Source organism: Vidua chalybeata, chromosome 14 (genome assembly GCF_026979565.1).
Source record: "Vidua chalybeata isolate OUT-0048 chromosome 14, bVidCha1 merged haplotype, whole genome shotgun sequence".
NCBI lineage: Eukaryota > Metazoa > Chordata > Aves > Passeriformes > Viduidae > Vidua > Vidua chalybeata.
In genome coordinates, this window is record NC_071543.1 from 8,479,260 (window position 1) to 8,502,835 (window position 23,576).

Consider the following 23,576-nt stretch of genomic DNA (forward strand, 5'->3'; position numbering starts at 1 on the left):
GCCTGGAGCAAAGGAGGCTCGGTAGGGACCCTATGGCTTTCTGAAAGGAGGTTGTGGTGAGTCTCTTCTGGGCAGGCAGCGATCCTGCAAGGGGAAACGGCCTCAAGTTGTGCCCGAGGAGACTCGGGTTGGATATTGGGAAAAATTTCTTCACTGCAAAGAGTGGTTAAGAAGTGGAACATAGTGGAGTCACCATGCCTGTAATTGTTCAAAAAATGAACGGATGTAGCACTTGGAAATATGGTTTCATGTGCATGGTGGTATTCAGTCAAAGGCTAGATTGATCTTGGAGGAGTTTTCCAACCTTAATGATTCAGCACATCATCACCAGACAGTTTAGGCAGGTGGTTGTTCTTCTCTACTCTGTGCTGGTGTGGCCCCATCTCAAGTCCTGTGTGCAATTTTGGGCAGTCTTTGTCTGACAATAGACAGGGAAAACTTTAGGATGTCCTACTCAGAGAGGTATCAAATTGCTTTGAAAGTTGAGTTGGAAAGAGTAATTACAAAGGAGTTTCTGGAGATGATGCATTGACTTGTTTTTAATGTATATTAGGGTCGACCAGGACCAATTGGGCTTCAAGGACCAATAGGAGCACCTGGATTTACTGGCCCAGAAGGTTTGCCTGGAGCAAAAGGTGAGAGAGGAGCAGTGGGCCCTCCTGGACCAGCTGGACAGAAAGGTGACAAGGTAGGCTCAGCAGTGACTTTTCTGTCCCTGCAATAGTTCTACGGTCTTGTGTATATTTTTGAGTGAATAATCTTGGGCTATATGTCCAGGGATTAAAATACAATGGCATTTCAACAATATCTTTAGAGAATTGTCAGCATTTATTTTTGAATGAGAATACAGATGCTAAAGCTACTGAACAGTGTAGCCATGCTGGTAGGTGAGCTACAGCCAAGTGAGTATTGCTGTTGCAAGTAGTCTGTCACTTCACATGCCCAGGGGTAGATGGCTATTATTCACACTCTGTGCAGGGACACATGGGGCTGGTTCCTGTGAAGATCCTGAGCTGGTGTCTAGAAAAGCAAAAAGAATGGGTACTAAATAAAATCTGAAGTTCAGTTTTGCAGGTGCAAAGTTATTTCTAACAAAAAGAGTACAACAAACTACGTCATAATAAATAGAGTGTAGGTGTAGGTGTCAATGAATGCAATGTGCAAGATTGGAAACAATTTCTTTGTGCTGAAAAAAAAAAATCCAGTTACGCCAGAACTGTTTCTATCCCCTGAAATGCTACATATGCAATACCAACATGCCATAAGATTCTCTCTCTTCATCTCTTGTGGGAGAAATATATTTTACCTTTCCAAAGCAAGAACAAGTAAGGGAATTCTGCTTATACAGTCTGTTTTGCTACTGTTCAGAGCAGAGCAACAAGGTGTGGTAATTACTTGCAGCTTGGGCAGTCTGTAGTTAATGCAGTGGTCTGCATGTCTCTGAGGGTCCTCTCCAACTGTAGACAGAAAAATATGTAAGCTTTGTTGTAACTCTTGGAAAGACAAGGGTTACATGTATAGCAGATTGTTTATTTTCCTGGCATCTTGTTTTCCCCAGATGTGCAGTAGGAGATTATATTTTTACTTTAAATTGCCTGATTAAAACATTCCTGAAACACTCATTTGGCATCCAGTCAAGCTCAGATGCTCAGTTCCTGTCTTCACTGACCCCTGTGGTCAGAGGCAATCTGCCTGAGATAGTTTGCTCCTTTTGGTTTTGAAAGCAGAAGTCCAAGACTGAAAGTGTTGGCGTGAAAAATATCTCACAGGTAACTGAAATATACAGACCAATGAAGTGAAATGTAATGTGTACTCTTTTTTCTTCAGGGTCCAATGGGAGTTCCAGGATTCCAGGGCATCAATGGGATCCCAGTAAGTTTTTGTATGTAAATATAAATCACCTGAATAGTAATAACAACCAAAAGCACCTGAACATGATTAGATTTTCCTAGCACATGCATAGTGTACCTTGCAATTTCTGTCTTCTATCTGGAGGAAGATGGAAATGTTTGTTAATCCACCTGGTGATTCCATGCTCTTTTGGAAGACAATAGAAAGCTGATATATATCAGAAAATGAGCCTGAGTTACATGGGGATTGTTTGCATGATTGATTAGCTTTTCTTTCAGCACCATGTTCCCTCAACGCTGCCTAAAAAACACTGTTTCATAAAATCAAAGATTTGCAGAATTGAAAGGGACCTCAGGGAGTCAAACAGGCATGATCAGCTGTGCTTCAGGCCATTTTTAGCCTGTGTGTTTCCTAACCAGTTCTTAAAACCTTGTGATAATGGAGACTTCTCTATTAGAACTTCTCTTCTAACTTCTCTATTAGAAAAGCTTTGCTAATGCCTAACTTTACTCTTTCTGCAGTTTAAAGCTCTTAGTTCTTGTGTTACTGATCAGAGACACAAAGAGAACATTGTTCACTTTTGCTTTGTGGTAGCTTTCTTGTATGTGATAGCTGTTTCCAGGTCTCCCTCAATCATCTTTTGCTATGACATGAATGAAAACACTGATGAGAGCTGAGGCTCTCCAGATAACCCTTAATTCTCCTCTAGGTTCTAGTCTGGTTTAGATCAGGTGACAGGTAAGTAACCACTTGCCCTGACCATCAGGAACTTTGTGTTTCTTTCATTCTTTAGAACTTTGCATTCTAGAGACAGTTTATAAAAAACTATGTGGCTACAGTGTTTTGGCCAGCTTTCTTTTGCTTGGTCTCTCCAGTGATTTTTGCAGAGGTATCTTTCTGTATTTCAGGGGAACATTAACTGGACATTAACAACTTCAGAAGTTGCCCCAAATTTCCTTACTCTTTCTACCCTATTTGGCTCATCCTTTCTCCTTCTGATATTAGAATAATTTTTATTTTCTTGAAGGCATTTTTTTCCCATTCTGTGTGTCATTGTACCTTCAGACTATGCTCATACTCTTTCTCATCTTTTCTGCTTTCTCAGATGGCTAAAAGCTCCAACAACTGAGCAGTGTTTTCTTACTTCATATCAAATACTGAATAGTTATGATAGATTGGCTGAAAATGCACAGTTGGCCTTGTTAATGAGCTTGTTTGATTCCAGTTCCTTCCTGGCCCTTGTCCTTTAGTCCCCCTCTGCTCATCCTTGCCTGTTTTCTCTCCTGCTATACTCCCTTGCTGCTAATTTTTTTTTGCTTTTACCACCAGCCAACTGTCTAGGTCTGAAGAGAACAAGCTGTTCCCATAATACTTAATTTAATTGAACACACTGTGGGAACATGCTGTTCTTAGGGTGTTTTTTCAGATGAGGCTCTGGAGAAAGGGGATTCCCAACAAGGAGGGGAGGCAGAGGTAGAGCAGCAGCCATTGCCAGGTAGTTGGCAGCGACAGGCATTCCAAGGAGAGAGAAGGGGAGGCAGATGAGAGGATTCAGAGCCTCCAGCATATGCAGATCTATTCTGCTTTGCAACATTCTGCAGGTGGGTGAATGGGAAAGAGGCAGATTTTGCTGGTCATGAGTAGCAAAGTGCTCAGCACTGTGGCTCTTGTGTGCCACAAGTGCAGGGCAGAAAAGGGGGAAAGAGAAACTTGTTCATACAGTTTACATTATAACCACTAAGATAAATGCTTCCATTGTAGGGTGAAAATAGCAACCACCACTGCTTGAATAAATATTTTCACTTTTGCCATTACATTTCAGGATAGGGAGCAACTTAGATTTTTTGTGAAGTGTGTGCCAATATAGACACTTCGTATGGATGTGTGGAATGTAGAGCAAAGGAGAGAACATGTGTGTCTGAGAAAGATGGCAGAAGTAAAAAGATATTGCTATCTCTGCACATCCAAATATGAAGAGAGATCCTTTGTAGTATGCAGGTATGTTAGTGTGGGCAGGTGTAGTTTAGTCATGGCCATGGGCAAGGCCATTATTCAGAGGGGAATCCCACTGCTGACCTTAAGGGAAGTGGTATTCCTGAGAGTTCCCTTGGGGAATGCTGGTGGCAAGTAAATCATGTTGTTACAGCTGGCCTGACTAATCCCTTTAACCTAGTAAATACAGCAGCTACATGTGTTTACTGCTAGACTTTCATGTCATGCTGTAGGAGAAGCCCTCAAATCCTTAGTCCTACTTGGGAAGTTTATTTTTTCCTATGGGACAAGATTCAAAGACACCTCTGGCAAAGGCTGGAACTGAAGCTGGGAGATGTATATAGCTTTTCCTGAACTGTCCAACGGGCTCTAGAAGGAAATATTTTTATGATAAGTGAGCCCTTGTCTGTGCCATGAAAGCCAAAGCTAAATGAAGAGGCAGGTTTGTGACCTTCCTAGAGTAAATGCAAGCATTGCCAATGGCTGTAGAAAGGCCACTTGCCTTAGCAACCCATTAAACTGCTTATTCAATTAATTTTGTATTCATCCCTAATTGCATTTGTTTCTCTGCTTTTAATTATTTGTGGAACTCTCCTGTTGGGATTGCCTTTACACTGTTTGATTTAGAAAAGAGGCCCCTTGAGATCACAGTGTCAGTGTACAAACAAGAGTCAGAGAGAGAGGGCCCAGATAACCAGTTCAAATTTCCTTATCTGTCTCACACCAAATCTCTCCTTTTCTGGGTACAGAGAGCACAAGCATCTCTCCAGCCTGTGTTTTAACTCAGATCTGTAAACTAATCATCCTGACATGTATAAGTAAAATCTGTGAAAGTCTTGTGCCTTAGTCAATTGAGGTGCTTGTGTTCAATTGGCACATCTGCCAAAACAGGAATTAGAGGAGGTGAGAGCAATGAAACTATTAGCCACCACTTTTTTAGGTCAAACCATACTTTAAATCAGTATTTTAAACCCCTGGGAAAAAGGTTCTTTTAAGGCAGGACTTAGCAACTCAAGGAAGTCAGTTGTGGGTGTTCAATATCTCCTCAGATAAGAGTCTTAAAACAAAATATTATGAACTCTGATTGCAGATTAGCTTTGAAGTAGGAAATCCTGTGGGTTGTTTTCCTAAAGCAAAAGACACAGAATGTGTGTTTGTGCTTGTGTGTCAGTCTGTGTCATGTTTTGGCACAGAACCACAGACATGGATGCCATGGGATTAAGTGACAGGGGCACAGATTTATTTAGCACACATAAGAAATCACTGTGATCAGCATATTTTGTGTCCTCTCCCTGTAAAACCTACTCACATTTTAAGAGGATACCAAAGTCCTTTGGGCCTCTTACAGGCTGTCTTGGTCTGAGAGTTAGGAGATCTCACCCAAAGCGTTTCCCAGGACACGGCTCACCCGGCAGCTGCGTGCCACGGGCTGGCTCTCAGCCAGCAGGAAAGCTGGAGCAGCTTGGCTCCCTGTTGTCTCACTCTGAGGGGCAGATGTTGGCCCTTTCAGCTTCACTAAACCTTGCAGCTGGTCACCTTGTGCTGTAACCAGATACGTGTGCACTTGTCCCACGTAGCTCCTGTCTTGTTTATGCTGTAAACAAGGTGAAAACCTGGTAGACACTGACAACTCTGGCCTCTGACTCTGCAGTCACTGCCTGTCCTGTCAGAGATGTGATGCTCTTGGCTATGACATCCTGCATGGATCAAATTAATGAAGTAATTTCTAAGAGAAAAATCTAAGTGGCAATAAATTGCTGCTTCAGCCTACTCCAGTTGCTTTACCAGGGCCTGGCAAGTCCCTGCTTGCACACCACACGTGGTTATTTTGACAAGCAACTAATCATCAGAGCAACTGGTACTGTTAATGTAGTGGTCTCTGATGGTAATGCTTTAGAATTACTTCATTCCATTCCTTGTTAAATCTCAAATTTATACTTGTCTGGGTGAGCTGCCTTAATCAGGCAGTTGAGACACACCTGACATTGATTCAGTTTGTACTTTGTTGACTGACAGAAAGCAGATCAGGTCCCTTTCGATTTTGTTGGCACAAATCTCAATGCAGTTGCCAAATGAGCTGGACCAAGGATTTCATCTGACTGGAAATTAACCCCATTAAGAAATAGAACAGTTATTTCTCTGCTGTTTGTTTCCTACTCTGCCAGCACAGAGAGGAGGTACATATGAATAAGCAGCAATGTGGAATAGTCCTGGCGGTAGCTGAGGCCAGTGATCAGCTCGAGTAATTACATAAATATGGCCTAAGTTGTTCTGCATCCTTGAGAAAATCACCCTGCTACTGTGTGTCCCAAGCTTCCCATCTATAAAATTAGGTTATAGAATTCCCACATTTTTTTCAAGCTAATTAAAGATCCTTAGATAAAAAGCTTTGCATTACTGCAAAGTTCTCATTGAGTTTCATCTCAGTATGTGCTATTGGCTTGGATTGGGAAGATCTTTAGTGTTGCAAATGTGTTTAATTTTAAGTGTCAGGCATGAAGGATTGTTAATGTTCTGCTTTATCTCCATTTTATCCATGTTTGGTTGTTTTTTTTTTTACTTTCCTAATGTGAGTCATAACTCGCTTAGTGCCATATCTTAAGGACAAATCTTTGGGATCAAACAAAAGTACTTTTGGGATGAGTCAAGATCACTGTGTACAGAGCAGGGAGAGAACTGTCAAGTTACTGATACTATCTCCATAAGTTTAATTTTTCTTCTTGCCTTAAAACGGTCTTGTTGAGTGCCACAGGACTCACTTATAGGAAAAGCAGTACAGAATAAGGAGCTGCCTGACACTTGGGCATTGTGACTGATAGTTCTGCCTTTCTGCCTTCTGCCCTCACATACTCATGTGGCACTGAAGAAAAACTACCTGAAGTCCCAAACTTTGATCTCTTTTGCACTAGTACCATGTCGAGAAAGCTGCAGTCAAATTAGGAGAGCTATACCAGGGCAAAAGATGTGTGAAATCAGAATTAGGTTCAATTGTATTTTGCTCTGCTTGATTAATAATTGGCCATTGCAAATACTTTTTAAAAAATGTTGTCAGTTTAATTGGATCTTTCTCCCAGTTGCTTTGCCTAAGGTCTTATGTTTAATATAACAAATAAAGCAGTTTTGCTTGAATGGCCTGATAGTGGAGCTTTAACATCTGTTGGTCTATTAAAAGAAAGAATCCACACTGGAGAGGAAGAGGAGTCACTGAAACTCCAAGCAGATTTGAATTATAAATGCTCAGTATTGTTGAGTGTGCCTCTGCCCTTTCTTTCACATGAGCAGCTTCCATTCCTGGTGTCAGGTGCACCCTTGCGTGCTGTTTGACACTGTTACGTTCCACATGGTTCACACTGCTGTGGGATGGTCCCTTTTGGGACCTACTCATGCACAAGTTATGTACTTCAGAAAACTATCCCTTGGACAAAAAGGTAATCAGATGAATGCAGCCAGTGTTTTAGGATTTAACCTTTAGGGAGGATAAACAAAGCTGGCTGAAGAAGCTTGTTCTGTTGCACTCTGCCATACACTGAACTTGCTTGGGAGTTGTGCAATTATTTTTGTTTGTGTTGCCATTTGGAAGGAAGATACCAGTTTTCTGTGGACAACAGTGTTACTAGCACATAATGATCCTGTTGGTCATTCTCTCTCTTTCCCACAGGGTCACCCTGGGCAGTCTGGACCCAGAGGCCCGCCTGGCCTCGATGGCTGCAATGGCACCACGGGGAGTCGCGGCATTTCTGGACCCAATGGGTTTCCTGGCCTACCTGGACTGCCTGTACGTCCCAACTCAAATGTCTTCTGTCGTCACTAAACCAGGATTTGCTTTTTGTGACATTGCTGGAGAAGTAACTGCCAAGTACTTAGGAAGAATGCAAAAAACCCTAAGTTCATTAGAACTGTTAGAGCTTAATTTTCTTATCCACTTTGAGGCTAAAATTAAGATCCTGTGGATAAAATCCCTTCCCTCACCTGCTGCCATCGCTGCTTTGGATGCAGCCCAGGATATGGGTGGCTGGCTGGGCTGCAAACTCACACTGGCAGTTTTTCATCCACAAGTACCCCCAAGTCCTTCTCGAGAGCTGCTTTCAATCCAGTCCTTGCCCAGCCTGAATCCATGGCTGGGATTGCCCCAGCTCAGTTGCAGGGTCTTGCACTTGGTGAGGTTTACATGGGCCCATCCCTCGAGCCTGCCCAGGTCCCACTAAATGGCATTGATGTGTATATGTATATGAACAGGGGAGTTACACCATGTCAGACAGGTTCAAATAGGATCTAAGGTTGTCAAAGGCCTAAAATGAAAGGGAAATCTAATATAAACAGGAAAATAACAGAGAAAATGTTTGCAGAACCTTGTTTTTCTAGAGCTGCAGGAAGTCTTTAGTTCTCATAATAGCACAGCTTCTCGGACAAAGCAGCAGTGGTACTTTTACAGTTAACTGGAGCCAGGAGTTTGCCTTGCTCATTATGCTAATTAGAGATTCTTTCAAAAATAAAGCAGTATTTTTTCAAGAAATTTATTTTTTATTATTTTTTTTTTAATCAGGGTCATCCTGGCCCAAAAGGCCTTAAAGGAGAACCTGTTTTTGCTCAAGGCAGTCTTAAAGGAATGAAGGTAAGACTTGTCATCACACAGGAGAAAATGCAGTACAAGAAACTCCTTGATGTTACAGTTGCAGGGCTGATACTGCAAGTTCATGGTGTCAGTCCTGGGTGTCTGAGAGCAGAGCTGTGCAAAAGGCCTTGTAATAACTTCATTAATGATAGCACAGAATGCTCTCAGAACCTGGAATTGCTTGGTCTTTGAAGAGATCTTGTTCATCCCATACTGGGATGCTGAGACATTGCTCATCCTGTTACTGTTCAGTGCATGTTACAACTTCTACTGTGAGGTTCCAGCTGCCTCTCAGTGTTTCCTGTACAGGAAAGCACTAGAAATTTATCAATCACATTCTTGGTTTACATACATGCTTCATTAAATATTGAAAATATTAAAAAATTCACTCTGTGATATAAGGCCTCTCACACTGACTTTGCTGGTCAAAATTAGGAACCTTTCTAAAATTCTATTCACATTATGTACATTCATAAGTTTGTAAAAGTTAAATAGATCTTTATTAATTTACATCTGTATTTATAGGAAATGAAGATAATTTCATATTATGATGATATGCTTTTGCACATTTTATAGCAATCATATAGTAAGAGTTTTTATAATGTATTTTCAGTGGTTTTATAATTAATATTTTTAATGCCACTTTATTTTCTCTTGTTAAACGTAAATAAAATGGTTCCAATTTCTCTAGAGGTCTCCATTACCCAATTCAAATATAGAAACACAGATTTCAAGATATTTTCCCATTTGCACTTGATCTAATATTAACTAACAGCAAATATTTCTATTTATACAAAGCTTGATGTTTCTTGTAGTTTGCTGCAATAATGTGGTGTAATTTATACATATGCATTTATGATTTTTAGGGTGAAAATGGTCTTCCTGGATTGGATGGAGTTCCTGTAAGTTGTTTAATATGGGGCATAATGATTTTAAACAATATTTAGTAGGTCCATTTTCAGGTATGGATTCTCAAGGGACCTTTTCAAATTAGTGGGAAGTGTATTTACATGTGTGATACCAGTAGTATAAGCAATTCTAGATTTGTAAGGGTATGAGTAGAGGAAGTCCAATTTTTCCTATTACCTATTTCATTATTCCTTTTTCAAATCAAACTCCCTTCTACCACTGAACTCTGTAACTTGGATTTTCAAAGTACATCTAATAATATGAAATAAATTGCTGTAATTTTTAAATTGGCTTTCTTAACATAGAGGATATTACTTAATGTTTCCTGAGACTCACTTTGGGGGGTTTTGTTGGGGTAAATTCTACACATCCTCTATTTGTCTTCTGTTCTTTTTATAGGGCCCAAAAGGTTTTCCAGGTCCAATAGGTCCTGCAGGCCCTATAGGATTACCAGGTTTGCAGGTAAGAGACCTCAGCTGTTGCACTTGTTGATAGAAGAGTTCAAACTGGTGGCAGTTGTCCCTTCTCTTTCCCTTGTCTCTGTTTGTGTCATGACAATGAGCCAGAGTGCCTGTGCATCTGAAAACACTGAGCACAGCTGACTTCCAGCATAGGATGCTCAGTTTTGGGTCACTTTGATCTGAGCACAAGAGCAAAGGCTCCTCTCTGGGCATCCAGAGGAGCAAAGGAGGGCTCCAGCAGAGCTCTGCAGTGCAAACATCAACATCTTATTGCACTGTTCTGAGCACTGCCTCATCCCAGGGCCAGGGGGAATAGGCTGATCTCTGACGCTTGGAGCGCTTGTTGCCATGAGATGTGTAACAGTTGCTTTTTCAAGATCCTACAAGAGAATTTCTATTGGGCAAAGGTAAAACTAAACTACATTTTTGTTGGGTTTAAGTTGAAGTTTTCTCTCAGTTAATAACGCTGCCAAAGAGCTGTGCTATTAGAGATGTGAGGACTTGAGAGCACGTGTGTTGCTTTTGCTTTGGAGGCAAGAAAGTTCAGGTACCACTGCAGATCCCAGCATTGCTCCAATTGTTTGCATCCTAATTAAGTCAAAAGGAATAAAATCTTTGTCTTGTTTACATTTAGGGTCCAGTGGGTCCCCCTGGGCCACCAGGTCCAAAAGTAAGTAGCTACCTTTCCTGGTTTTTTTTTTTTTACACCTAATTTTTGGGGTTTAATAGTGCTGTGGGCTTAGATAATAAGGAGTGGTGTTGTTGTTGTTTTATTATTCATTCATCCATGTTTATTTCCTCTCCTAGGGTAACATGGGATTAGGCTTTCAAGGAGAGAAAGGAGAAAAGGTAAGTGAAACTTGTTTTATTATGGAAAGAGCACGAAATAATACTCCAGAATTCCATCGCAGCTTGGTCCTCTAGAAAGTGGCTAGATTCTAGCATTTTCTTCTTTTCCCTTTTCTCTTCTTCCCTTGGACTGATTGGCAGTTCAAATACTCAAGAATCTTGCTGCTTCCTTATTTGTTGGTACGCTAAAAAGGATGGGAGCCTTTTCTGGGTGAAGAAGAAGGGGAAATCTCAAGTCAGTGCAGTAATTTCGTGGTAATCAAGACCTGAGGTTGTTGGACATCTTTTGAATCTCCACTTCTCAGTTTCTTTGCACCATCACCTGTTGTATTGAGTTATTCCAATGACTTCATTCTTCCTGGCTTTCATTACATTCTTCGAGTCAACTGGTGTGTAATTTATAGTCTCCCTATCCTACATGGGTGTCTTGCAGTCTGTGTCAGAATTTAAGTAGGAAAATGGGGCTTCTTCAAGTTCTCAATCTGGGACTTGATTCTGCTGATGTTAAAATTGGTTCTCCACCTTCCACAATTCTAATTGTTCCTTCTCTTCTTTTTTTTTCATATTTCTCCCCAAAGTTTTTTTGCAATGTTTTCCTGTTGGTTCAATAGCTGAACCTTTTTTTTTTTTCTTGTCATTTTTTATATCCACAAGGCTTTGGAAACAGATGCATTTTGTTCATCCTGATTTTCCATCTGATCTTTTGATTCCCATGACCAAAGTCCCATGCCAGCATTCAGGCACACAGATTTATATACATGAGATATAACTGAAGTGTTTTTTCTTCTGATTTTAGGGCATTTCCATAGAAAATCAAACATGCTCTGCTAAGTTACTATCTTCCCCTTTTGTCTACAGGGTGATGTGGGGCTGCCTGGGCCTCCAGGTCCCCCACCATCCACTGGAATACTGGAATTCATGGGATTTCCAAAGGGGAAGCAAGGAGAAAAGGTCTGTAAATTAAGTTTACAAACCCTCTCCCTCTCCATGCTCTTTCATTCAAGCATGAACAAAATTACTGAACAGTGAGAGCTGTTATACTTCCGAATCAAAATAATTTTCTGTACCAGTTTATTCTGTCAAATGGTTATTGAATAAAAATATTCATAGCTCAGAGCATTGTGGACCACTAGAGAATACACAGCACTCAGAAGAAGAAATCTGGAAGCTATTTAAAGGTTTTTGTCATTAAACCTAAAAATAAGTGAACTGTAGTTTGTTTTTATTAAACCTGTGAGATTGTGTCAGCTGAAGCAAAAAAAAAAATAAATTTAGAAAAATGAATGGAAGCTCTATCTCTTTTGCCTTAGTGCACACTACTCTGAAATAATCAGGTTTTTTTCACCTTTGCATTGTTATTACTGAGATGTGAATTTAGGTCATCAGTGTTTTTATGAAAGCTGTGTGGTTTAAGATTGAGTTGAAGATTCTCTAGACACATGAAATTTAGGCATACTGAGTTAATCTGGGACTCATACAGGCAGGTTTAGGAGCCCAGTCTGAGCTGGCCTGAGCCCCTGTGTGAGAACGATTGTTGTACTTGGTCAATTTACATGAGTGTGAGGTGAGGCTCAGACAAACCCCATTCCTTTGGGCTCACTCTGGAGGTTGTAAGCAGAGCTGTGAAAGCATTGCTGTCTCATCGTGTGCTGTTCTGCTGCTTTCATGAGGCCCTGTGCATGTTGCCCAGCTGATGGTATGGCATGCCCCTGGTGTGGCTCGTAGCACTGTGGGCAGCAGAGCAGCAGTTCCCAGGCAGTGCCAGAGGAAGCTCTGTGCTGAGAGCCTCGGATGCAGCACATGGTGGCACAAACCCAGGGCACTCGCTGGCAAACAAAGGGCAAAGCTTTGCTTTGGGTGGACAGGGAAGGTCTTGCTTTCACAGGCACAGTGATTTATTGTGTTTGTCTCTTTCCCCTTGCCAGGGTGAGCCAGGTCCTCAAGGATTCCCCGGAGACCAAGGATTGCCTGGCATCCCGGTGAGGACAGAGGAGTGTTTTTAACACGTGCCCAGTAGGGGTTAGATGGTTCAGCAACCTCTGAATAGCTCACAAGGCCTCTACAAGAGTTTCTAGGCACCAGAGAACTTTGAAAATCTGATAAGAGTGTTCACAAGACTTTTTGAAGAATGTAACTGTAGTGTGATAGTTTTTTGTCCTGTAGATACAAAGAATAAAATGCTGTCCTACTACAGACTTGCAAAGCTGCCCAGATTTCAGTGCCTGCAGCCTGCTGTTTGCAGATGTGCTCGGAGCTCTACCTGTGGCATGGCCACTTGATGGCAGTGTTCCTTGTCCCACAGACATTTTTAAAATGCTGGTTTTTTCCCTTTTATTATATCTAAACATATATTTTGTTATTTTACTTTAAGGCTGTAAAGCACATGCAGATCTTTCTTTTCATATACACCCAATTAAAATGGGCTGTTTAATATTAGTGCTCATCAGCTCAGTATGGTGTTGCATCTTCTCTATATGAATTAAGAAAAACAATTTACCCCTGAATTCTTGAGAGCTATTTCCCAGCTTAAAGCATTTTGTAAACAGAGGTTGTTACAATAAGTTTAGGGAATAAATATTTTTGGGAACTTCTGACTAATAAGATAAATTGTTTGCCAGTTTATTTTGTGTACAGATGTTCTTAGGAGAAATATGTGCAAGAAAAACCTGTACATGAAGCACAGTTTGTTATTAGCCTTTCTGGACATGTTCCATGCTTAGCTTTATGCACCACAAGAGACCCATTGAAGCTGATGAAATTGAACATATGTACAAACCTAACCACAACTGTAAGATATTTTAAGGCTTAAGCCTGGAAATTGCTTAACTACTGTAACTCTTGCTGAAATTAAATCCTGGTGTTCTATCTCTGGATTTGATACTTCTTGCTGACTGGGAAAGCCACCAAATATTTCCATATGTTGAGTGTGAAAATGCTAGTTTTGTGTCATTCATGGGCTTTGGAAGGGAAAAGCGTGCCCTGAACATTCCCTTGAGCTGCTGCTGTTAAGAAATGAGACTTGAAAGAATTTCTCAATGTAGAATAGAATACAGAGTAGCATTGGCAGGTCTTTGCTGTCTGAAACATGGGGTCACTTGCAGTTACTACTGAAATATCTGCCATGGTTTAAATGGATAGAAGTTTTGGGGAATAAAGCAGGTACTGTACTGCACATACTGCCAAGTCTGATTGATAGGAGCTTTTCTTTCTGGGACAAAGTAGTCCCAGCAGAAACAGTCAGCTCCCTTTGTCTTGCTATTGTACTGTTTGTATAAATAGGTTTGTGTTCCCTTTACTTAGGGATGTGCTGTTCAATTCCAAACAGATCACATAGATTTAATGTTGATATTTTTCCTCAGGGCTTTGGAGGTGTTGGAGAGAAAGGAGAAAAAGGTGTGCCTGGCTTACCAGGTGGCCGGGTAGGTAACTTCACCAAGTCTTTAAATGCCTTCTCAAACACATGAAGTGGGCTTTTCATCAACAGATTCATTCCCTGCAGTGATGTGCTCCTATGCAACAGGCAGACCAAGACATTCTGTTCTGTGTGTGCAGAATAAGCTGTCTGCTAGAAAGTCTTCACTGCACTAAAATTTATTGGTTTTGTAATTATAAAGTAACACATAAGTTCCTAGTAAGTTGAGACACCGTGACTTCCTTAACTTGAACTGCCAATTAGAAAAACAGTAGTTAAATAAGATAAGCCTGCTTTTATCAGTTATTTTGTTAAATTCTTTACATTGTTATTGTTAATAATTGAGAGATAAGAAAGGCAGTGGTAGCTTCTCCTTTTGAAAATTTAAACTTTTAATTCTTTGATGCAGAGATATTTGAAGCCTGATCAAGCTGGGATGGAGCCTCTAAAAGTTAATGTCTTTGCTGTTCTAGGGTCTTTTGGGACCGGATGGATCTGAAGGAATTCCAGGGAGAAAGGTGAAATTTCTTCTCTTTTTTTTTTTACAATATTTAAAAGTTACAGAAGCCCTCAAACTGCTTAAGATCTACTGACTTACTTATATTTTGGCTTCAAGTTCTCTGATGGATAAATATACCTGCCTTATTGAAATAGTTAACCTAAGTAGAAAGTACAAAATCAGTAGATCCTGCATCTCCAGTGTTACTTTAAATGTTTTGGTGCCAATAATTTTTTTTTAGAAGGAGAAAACAGTGGGGTCAATATGTGTGGGACAAGGAAAATAATGTTTAATTTTGCAAGCATTTCTACAGTTCTGTGAGAACTCCTAGGTTTTCTCCTGACTTGCACACCTTCAGCCTGCTCATGAGTTCTCACCATCTTCACAAGGAGCCCTGAAGGAGCTCTGGTATGTTGTGATGAGAAATTGATGCCATGAGTTTTCTCTTACTTTAATTCTTCTTCAGATGTTTGGTAGGACAAAGAATTTGGTTTGTGATTTGAGTTCAGGCTCTGCAGATGTCACAGCTAAAAAATAATGCCACTTACTGTCTCACTGTGTGTCATCATTCCCTTGTGGGGTCTTGCAGGGCCATCCAGGTGTTCCAGGCTATCCAGGACTGGATGGAGTAGAAGGCATGAAGGTAACTTCTCACTAAAGCATTGGTTTTTCAAAGGCATTCACATGAATAAATAACTGTCATTGCTCCAATCAAACCTCCTGTTTTCCCCTATATCACTGTCATTTTCAGTACGTTTCAGTTCCTTGTTCACTTTATTGTTAAGCACAAAAATGAGTCGTTGCTGAGCCATGAACGCTCAGGTATTTTAATAATTTTTCAATGTTAATCATTGAACTTCATAACTTAGAATTGTAGATATAGCCTTTCTGGTCTCCTTTATCCTTACACCAATGTCATATTTATTGGACCATTGAGGCAAGATTAGGTGGAAGTAAGTCGATGATAGGACAGTTGCCAAGATCTACAAGTATGGACAAGACTGTTCAATTTCTTGTACTAAATATAGGTGATGCATAGCAGACATTTTCTGGGTATCTTACAATTTGGGCATTCAGACAGCTGGAAACTGAGTGGAAAATGATTAGCTAGTAGTTTGCTGTGGAAACACTGATCTGCCACCAAGATTGCAGACTTGTAAAATGCAACTACTGAAGGGATTTTTTGTGCAGAGTACATGGAAGAAGTAGTATTAGATGTTTCTGTACAGAGAAGTATTACTGGAAGAAGCAACCAAGTGTGCACTGCCTTGGCTCACTGCATGGTGTTTATGTGATAAATATGATGGCAATTTGGACAACAGTCAAATTCTGTGCTTGTGATTTCAAAGAGGATATGATACTCTTTGCTCTTTGAGAGTGTCAGTGAGAGGAAGGAATGACACTGCAGTTTGTCACAACTTGCTTGTTCTACCTGGATGATTTTGCTAAGGAATCCGTTTCTCTGTAAGCTTCTATTATTGAAATTCAGTATTGCAAGGCAACAGATAGCTGCAGTGATGAAAGCTTTTAAAACTGAGATAGCTCATAGCAGCTTTCACCATGAAGTGAACAGATATTATCTACCTGGTACTGGTCAGTGTGCTGACATAACTGGTTTCCAGTACACATTGTATATACATGTCTGTGCTTCCTACTGAGGTAATTGGAGACCTTCAGAGGATAGCTGGTCAGTAGCAGCCATCTTATCTGAAGCAGCCATCAGTTTCATCAGACAGGAACGATGTAAGTCAGGACAGCAGATGATTATGAATAGCAGAACAAAGTGAATTCTTCAGCAAGATGAAGAATGATGGTTACAGTGGATGGCTGCAGACACTGGTCCCATAATACAGTCTGTTCCTGGCAAGCAGCCTGCTCTCCATCAGCCATCTGAGTGTGCTATGAATCTGTTTTCTTCACAGGGTGAATTAGGTGACATCGGTCCCCCAGGTCCGCCTGTCATTATTGACAGGGAAGGTGTAGTCATTTCAGGTACACATTTCCATTTTGTTTTGGAACTCGTATAAAACACTTTTTCTGATCCAACTTTCTTTCTTACTGTATGTTAACAGTTTCCCATATTGTATATTGGGTCTCTTCCATCCCTTGTTATTTTTTTCTTTATTTCTGTATTGTTTGGCTACACATATATTTAGTTCTTTGTTTATAACTTCAGAATTTAAAGAATGCCATTCATCCCCACATTGCAGAATGATGTATCTCAAGGCAGAATGAAATGTCTTGCCTGGGACAGACAGTCTGTATGTGAGCATGGGCAAGTGCTGTGTCTGCTCTGTAGACACACTTCAATCTGACTTCATTGTACCAAGGAAAAATGGCTTCCTGGTGCTGCATGGTAAAGGGTGCTGTAAATGTCATTCTGCTGTTGTTGTCCAATGAGGTAAGAATTTTATTGAGAAAAATGAGCTTAATTAATGCCACAGCTGACTGAGGCCTGCATGAGAACAGTCTCTGAAGCCATAAAGGTAGGGGAACATTTCATGGTCTCTCCTATTTTTTCTTCTTCACATGTAGTCAAGTTTGAAACAACCTCTGTAACAGCTCAGGAGGAATTTTCCCCAATATTATTAACTTTTACTAACAGACTTCCTGCTCACAGCTTGGCAGTCTTTGCTATCTGAGAGATCAGTGGCCACTACAGTAATTGATTGAACAGTATTTCAGCAGAAATTCTGATGAGATTTTCTTCCTTGTTTTCCTCTTTCTCTAATAGGTGCCCCAGGTGACCCTGGCAACCCAGGAATACCTGGTCCTCCAGGAGATGAGGGGATCATTGGTTTACCAGGCCTTCCAGGGGCTCCAGGGTTTCCAGGCCTGGAGAGAGGTAAAGCAGCTGCTCCCAGTGCTCTTGGCAGGCTGTTTGCTGGGGGTTTTGTGGAGAAGTTTCTGGGTAGTGGCCTGGAGATGGTGAAGGTATTGGAGGAAGCCTTTCCCTTCTCCTTCAGCTGGCTGTTTTGCAGGCTGCTGTCTGAGAAATAGGAGGCAGGGATGGCACATAGGGAAACCAATTGTGTTGACTTGGGTGGGAGCAGAATTAGTGCCACAATTATTACAGCCCAGGTAAGTCTTCACGTGTGAATATTTGGTGTGGCAGTGTACACAGGAGGCTGTGGTTTGATTTCCATTTTGAATTGCTGATTGGAAGAACTTTTCCTACCTTTTAAATTATAATGAATATTTTTGAAATTTTTAAATGACTTTTTATATTTGCAATAAAGAGCTAACAGATTGGCTTGATAAACCCATTGGGTGTGCAACCTATTTTTCCCATCCAAGATCTCATTCAAAAGTTTTTGTTTTACTTGAATGTCATCTGGGAAATTCTAACCTGTAATAATCCAGAGACTAGGAACTACCAAGAAAATCAGAAAATAAACCCCCCTCAGTCTTACATAGTTAATTGTCTGATTGATCGTAGGGACTTAAGAGCAGTGCTGTGAAGTTTTTTGGATCACCAAAAGAGTGTGTAAATGGGAGCCAGTTGGTCCCTCCAATTAGTACTTTTTCCTTGGTGTAAAATATGAATTGTTCTGTCCTAACGTGATTACAGTTCAGGGTACAAAGGTAATTATCTTAACATTAAAAATACTTCAATGTGTTTGCTGCTGGAGAACTGCTCATTGTGTCATTGTTGTCTAGATGGAATGGGCCCTGGAGGGTCTCCAGGTATTCCAGGAGTGAAGGGTGAAGTGGGAGAACCAGGAAGAGCAACAATTGGAATACCAGGCCCTCCTGGCAGAGGTGGTTTACCAGGTCTGCCAGGGGCACCAGGATTGCCTGGTTCACCACGTATGTAGAATTTTTACATCTATTTTTGTATTAGATTCAGAGTGAAATAGGATAAATAATCATTTATATATTTAGTTCTTTGCCAGCAGGGATTATTCATCTGTAAATTGTACATGTTTGACTGACACCTCATTGTGATTGTAGCTCACAAACTTATATATATGAGTTGACACTCCTATAAAGTTAGACAATAGACCTAATTATTGTTGACCATGGTAGCTTGAGAGACTGAAGCACAAAGTTGTGTAGACACAGTTTATGACACCAAGGACTCTGAAGGTCTAGGCTAGTTTCCTGTTGGCTTAGGTAAAGAATAGACCATGATCCTTATGAACACCTGAGATGAATGTCTGTCTTGTGAGCAGGTAGTTTGGGTACCAGGAGTCAGATAGGATGTCTGAAGAGACATTTTCAGACCTAAGGAAATAGGATTTTGTTTTTACATGTTCATTTGCATGGATGTCTGGGTTAAATTATTGGGCATTGTTTTGTTTTCCTCAGAAACTGAGTTTTACAGGATCAGGGCTGAGTTTACAAAACTGTATTTTACCATTCTGCCATAAGCTGTTTTTTTTTTGAGAGCCAACCCTTCAGAACAGGGGACACTCCGGTGATGGAGCCAGTGAGCATGGTCTGTAATAAAATGATTTCCTGTGGAGAAGAAACAAGAGTTCTCTCATCAATAACTGTTTGCTAGTCAAATCTGGCTCACTTTTCTGCAGAGTCTGTGAAGCTCCTGTGGCTGTGTTTAGCTGATAGCTGCAGTTTGTTTCCATGGAGCATCAGACGGTGCTGGTCAGCACTCCATCTTACTGTTGTCCCAGAGGGGAAGGGTTTGCAGACAGTGTAGTTTTAGATTATGTTTGATCTCTTTCTGCTGCTGTTTCCGTCAACTTATGTTTCATTCCATTCAGCATGTAAAGAGATGTAGACAGCAATCCTTCAGTCATGAAGTGAGGGACAGGGAAACTCCCCTTAACCCCTTTGCCCTTTAGTCTTTCCTGAGCTGCAACCACTGAATGAAAGGCATTTACCATTCTTTACACTACCTGTCCACAGTTTGGTGAGTTCTTTGGTCAGCTGGTTAATCTGTGAAAAAGTGCAGTGGCAGAGTAGAGGAATGAAACTCTGTTGCATCCACACTGTGAGAACTTTTGCTTTTCTGTATGAAGAGCTGGAAGCAAACATGGCAGAGAACTGCAGAACTACTGTGGGTGGTACCAACCAAGATCCATCTCCTTGTGTTACATCCACAGTTGCAGTTTTGTCTGGTGCTAGTTGCATCACTGATTTTGTAAGTCAGTAATACTGAGCTGGAGATCAGCCTTCTCATGGCTTTTCCTTGCCTTCTTTCTGCATATAGGCCCTTCATTCTCCCCAGTGATAATCCTGAGTGGAAGGACTGGGGCCCCAGGGGAGCCTGGGCAAAGAGGGCTGCCAGGAGCTTTGGGTCCAAAGGGCTACAAAGGTAAGTGACTCTTGTTTTGAGAGAGCTTTTCAGCTGTCATTGGGCTGAAAGATATTTACATGTGGTTAATATCCTAAGGGATGACTTGTGTCGTTATGACAAATCACAGGAGGGGTTGAAGGAGCCAACGGCCTTTGCAATTTAGACAGAGCTGTGCCCAGCACTGTCAGTAAAATCCTATTTCTTCTTCTTATTCTGCTCAGGCAAATAAGCTGATCAACATATCACACACAGAAAATGACCTAAGTTAGTTATCCTTTAAAGCCTTGAGACTTAGAAATAAAATCTTATTCACTGCTTTTTGCAATAGACAAAAATGACAGAAATGTAAATGACAGAAAACTTAATTTTATTCTCCCCTGTGCTAAAAATCATGAGAATTTGGGTCTTAGTGTGTGACAGAACCAGCATCAAAAGCCATGATGACACAGATATCACTGTGCTTGGTGATTGTTTGGGTCCATGGCCAGTAACAATTCAGGGGGTCATTGTAACCTACTGTGAGGGGGAGTACGGATTTGTTTTCTCTGATAACCATCTCTTTAAAAATGCACAAGACCTCCCTAAAACTCCCCTAAACCCATCTGTTTAGGAAAGTTTAAACCTTTGGCAAGAGGTCTAGAAGTGCTGAAGTTTGTGCCACACGTGGTTATTTGGTGATGGGTATTGCATGGAAATTAAACTGGAGAAAACCTGAGCTCCACTTGCTTGCCACTCACATCACTTGAGCAGAGGAGGCATAAAATCAAATAATATGAGAATGGCTTTGTCTTCATTGAATCAAATACTGCTTGCAACTGAAAAGGGTCTTTATCCAAATGAAACTCATTTTGGAGTGTTGACTATTTTCCAGGAGAGGCAGGTGATTGTGCTTGTGATGGAGGAGTTACAAGAGCTGGCCTAAAAGGCATCTCAGGCCCACCAGGTCTGTCAGGCAGCCCTGGTGTACCTGGTGCCAAGGGCCTTGGTGGAGACCCAGGCTCTGTGGGAGCACCAGGACTGCGCGGCCCTCCGGTAAGGCAGGAAGAGTTTGTGTTGGTTATTGTGAATTGTGGCCATGTGCAATTGCTGGTCTTCAATGTAATGAAAGAACACTTTTTTTTCCCCCCATAATTGCTTCTATTTGTTTGGTTTTAAAAAATATATCAACCTAGAAACTGATCTGTGTAAAGAAACTGAAAGTAGAGATACTATCAGCTGTAAAAATGGGAGAACAAATGGTTCTTAAATTCTGAGAACTGCACATTCATCAGTCAAGAGAAAAGCAAGGAGTTATTCATCCCAGGACTTCTTGGAAGTAGACATACATGGATTAGACCCAGGGCTCTTCCTAATTGAGGGCTGGCTGGGGAAGCAGTTGTACATGTACATGGAGAGAAGATCTGAAAAATCAGTCAGGGAGATCTTTCCACATCATTGCTCATAGCTATAAAAACTGTGCACCACAGATGGAGTCTGCTTCCTAACTGCTGTATGCTAAATACATCAATGAGAGTTGAGCTCTGTTTTTTATCAAACAGTGACCATAACAAATAGGATTTTCCAAAGTGCTGAGCATTGCTCATTGCAAGTATTTACTTTTGAAAATCATAGTCCATAAAATTACTAGCCATTTGTCTTCAGAGGATCTCTATCAGTGTCAGTAAGTGCAGCACACCAAGCAATAGGGAAGAAGTTTCATTACTTGCGTGTCATCATATCATGATTAATGTAATGTTTCCAGATTGCTGTCCCTATTACCAAGGTTTGGCTTGCCACTGTGGAACTGTAGTGACAGCAGAAACAGCTGAAAACAAACAAACCTCTTTCCCCTCCCAAGTCAATGTATACAATAGGAAACCCTCTGGAGATTTTCTGATCTGGTCATTGTGTCCTGTCTTTGTATGACATTTTTAAGAAACAAAGCCTTTTCTCTGCATGTAACTTTCTCTGCATGTACCTTTCCTTTATCTATTGGTCTGTAGGCTTCAGCTGGTCAGCAAGGACCTCCAGGCCTTAAGGGAGAAAAAGGGGATCCATCCTATGCAACTGTCAAAGGTGCTCGTGGGGACCGTGGTGCGACAGCACCCAGAGGACCTTCAGGCATCCCAGGAACTCCGGGCAGGGATGGACTTCCAGGCTTGCCAGGCCCACCAGGCCCTCCAGTAAGTTCAGATTAACTTAGCAGCAGTGCTTCAGAACTGGAATAAGGAGCAGAGAAAACAGCCAGGCCTGGCAAACTAGTCCTGATTAACCCTGTGGTAAATCTTCAAATACATAAAAAGCTCACAGTCCCTGAGCACAAATTTGTCTTGGTCAGGATTAATAATTGACATTCCTAATGCCTCTATTAAAAGATAAACTTAGTAGACCATAATGCTGTTCTGTGTTGAGTTCTAAAAGACAAAAGGCATTATTATGAGTGAAAACTTGACATAAAAAGACCACCTTGAAATAAAAAAATCACACCCAAATCTTATCAATTAAAGAGAAAGTAAATGTCTTTCAGAATCTGTAGTATTTGCATTTTGACAAATACAACATGAAATATTCTTTGTAATAGTCACCAAGTATTGCTGCATTTTAAAATAAAGATGGATAATTTACAGTGGGTTCTATATATCTTTTCAGGCTCACCTGAGCCTTGCACAGAACCAACCAAACTCTTACACACTTTTAAAAATTATAGTGGTGGATATTCTTTCTGCATCCCTTTGACTTTCAGCTGTAATTGTCTTTGCTGTGCACAGGGTGATGGTGGGCTGGGTTTCCCAGGTGAAAAAGGTCTGCCAGGATTACCTGGCTCCAAGGGCCATCGAGGAGAAACTGGTTCTCCTGGCATTGGATACCCAGGCCCCAGTGGAGTTCGTGGACCACCAGGTGACAGTGGAATGGATGGGTTTCCAGGACAAGCAGGTCTTCCAGGCCCTCCAGGTAGGTATTACTTTAAAAAAGGTAAAGCTGCAAGTCAAATGGTCCTCAATTTACTACTGTGCCTGTGGCCAGGCCAGAAGATTGCATTAGGCTAAAGGCTGCTCTTTAAATTAATTGAAACTCATCTGTGGGCTCACCAGGCTTCACATAGCAGTCACAGATTTCTCATGTTCAGGAGGATACAGATAATAAGCAATAAATACTTAAGCATTGCTGAAATACTAAGAGTATTAGATGGACCTACTCCCTGACTATTGCTGGAGAGCCATTTTATACCAAAGGGAGTTAGGAAGAGTGATAAAATGAGGTTTTTGAAAACACTGAAATCATTGTCCCAATAAAAATAATAATTCACTGATATCTGAGGTGTCTGATTCAGTTTTCAGAACTATTGCTATTATTGAAATAAGAGCCCCAGATTTTTTAAAAAGAAGAAATGGTAATACATTGTATGAATGAACAGGTGTTGATGAATAAGAGGCTGTCAAGACAGTCAGGTAGGGAGTTCAATTAAGACTTGTGCAACCAGCTCTGGGCTCTGTTTGCTTCCTGAGGTACTATAGTTTGGCTCAGTTGGTGTGTAATTATATGCACCTAAAGCATACCCTAATGACAAGTGATAAAGTAAGTAAATATGGGTTTGATAATACTTCATATATGATGTTTTATGCTCGTTCTCAAATTTAGTTACATGGAAATTCATGTCTAAACATTTATGGAAAATGTTTTCATTACAAAATGACTGCAAAAAGTTGGTCCCAGTGTCTTGATTCCATGTCAGCCATTTAAATATAACTTAA

General features: G+C 40.9%; 1 protein-coding gene across 1 annotated transcript in view; it reads left to right on the forward strand.

Moving 5' to 3' along the window:
* The window catches only part of COL4A6 (collagen type IV alpha 6 chain), a 112,638-nt gene that overhangs the window by 72,189 nt on the left and 16,873 nt on the right, over positions 1–23,576 (forward strand). Inside the window, exons 4-23 of the mRNA XM_053956055.1 lie at positions 554–688; positions 1,828–1,872; positions 7,502–7,618; positions 8,387–8,455; positions 9,322–9,357; positions 9,764–9,826; positions 10,460–10,495; positions 10,633–10,674; positions 11,533–11,625; positions 12,600–12,653; positions 14,034–14,093; positions 14,560–14,604; positions 15,175–15,228; positions 16,508–16,577; positions 17,320–17,430; positions 18,246–18,395; positions 19,759–19,863; positions 20,717–20,877; positions 21,828–22,007; positions 22,593–22,776. Coding sequence (XP_053812030.1) covers positions 554–688; positions 1,828–1,872; positions 7,502–7,618; positions 8,387–8,455; positions 9,322–9,357; positions 9,764–9,826; positions 10,460–10,495; positions 10,633–10,674; positions 11,533–11,625; positions 12,600–12,653; positions 14,034–14,093; positions 14,560–14,604; positions 15,175–15,228; positions 16,508–16,577; positions 17,320–17,430; positions 18,246–18,395; positions 19,759–19,863; positions 20,717–20,877; positions 21,828–22,007; positions 22,593–22,776 — 1,810 coding nt within the window. The remainder of the gene's footprint in view (positions 1–553; positions 689–1,827; positions 1,873–7,501; positions 7,619–8,386; positions 8,456–9,321; positions 9,358–9,763; positions 9,827–10,459; positions 10,496–10,632; positions 10,675–11,532; positions 11,626–12,599; positions 12,654–14,033; positions 14,094–14,559; positions 14,605–15,174; positions 15,229–16,507; positions 16,578–17,319; positions 17,431–18,245; positions 18,396–19,758; positions 19,864–20,716; positions 20,878–21,827; positions 22,008–22,592; positions 22,777–23,576) is intronic.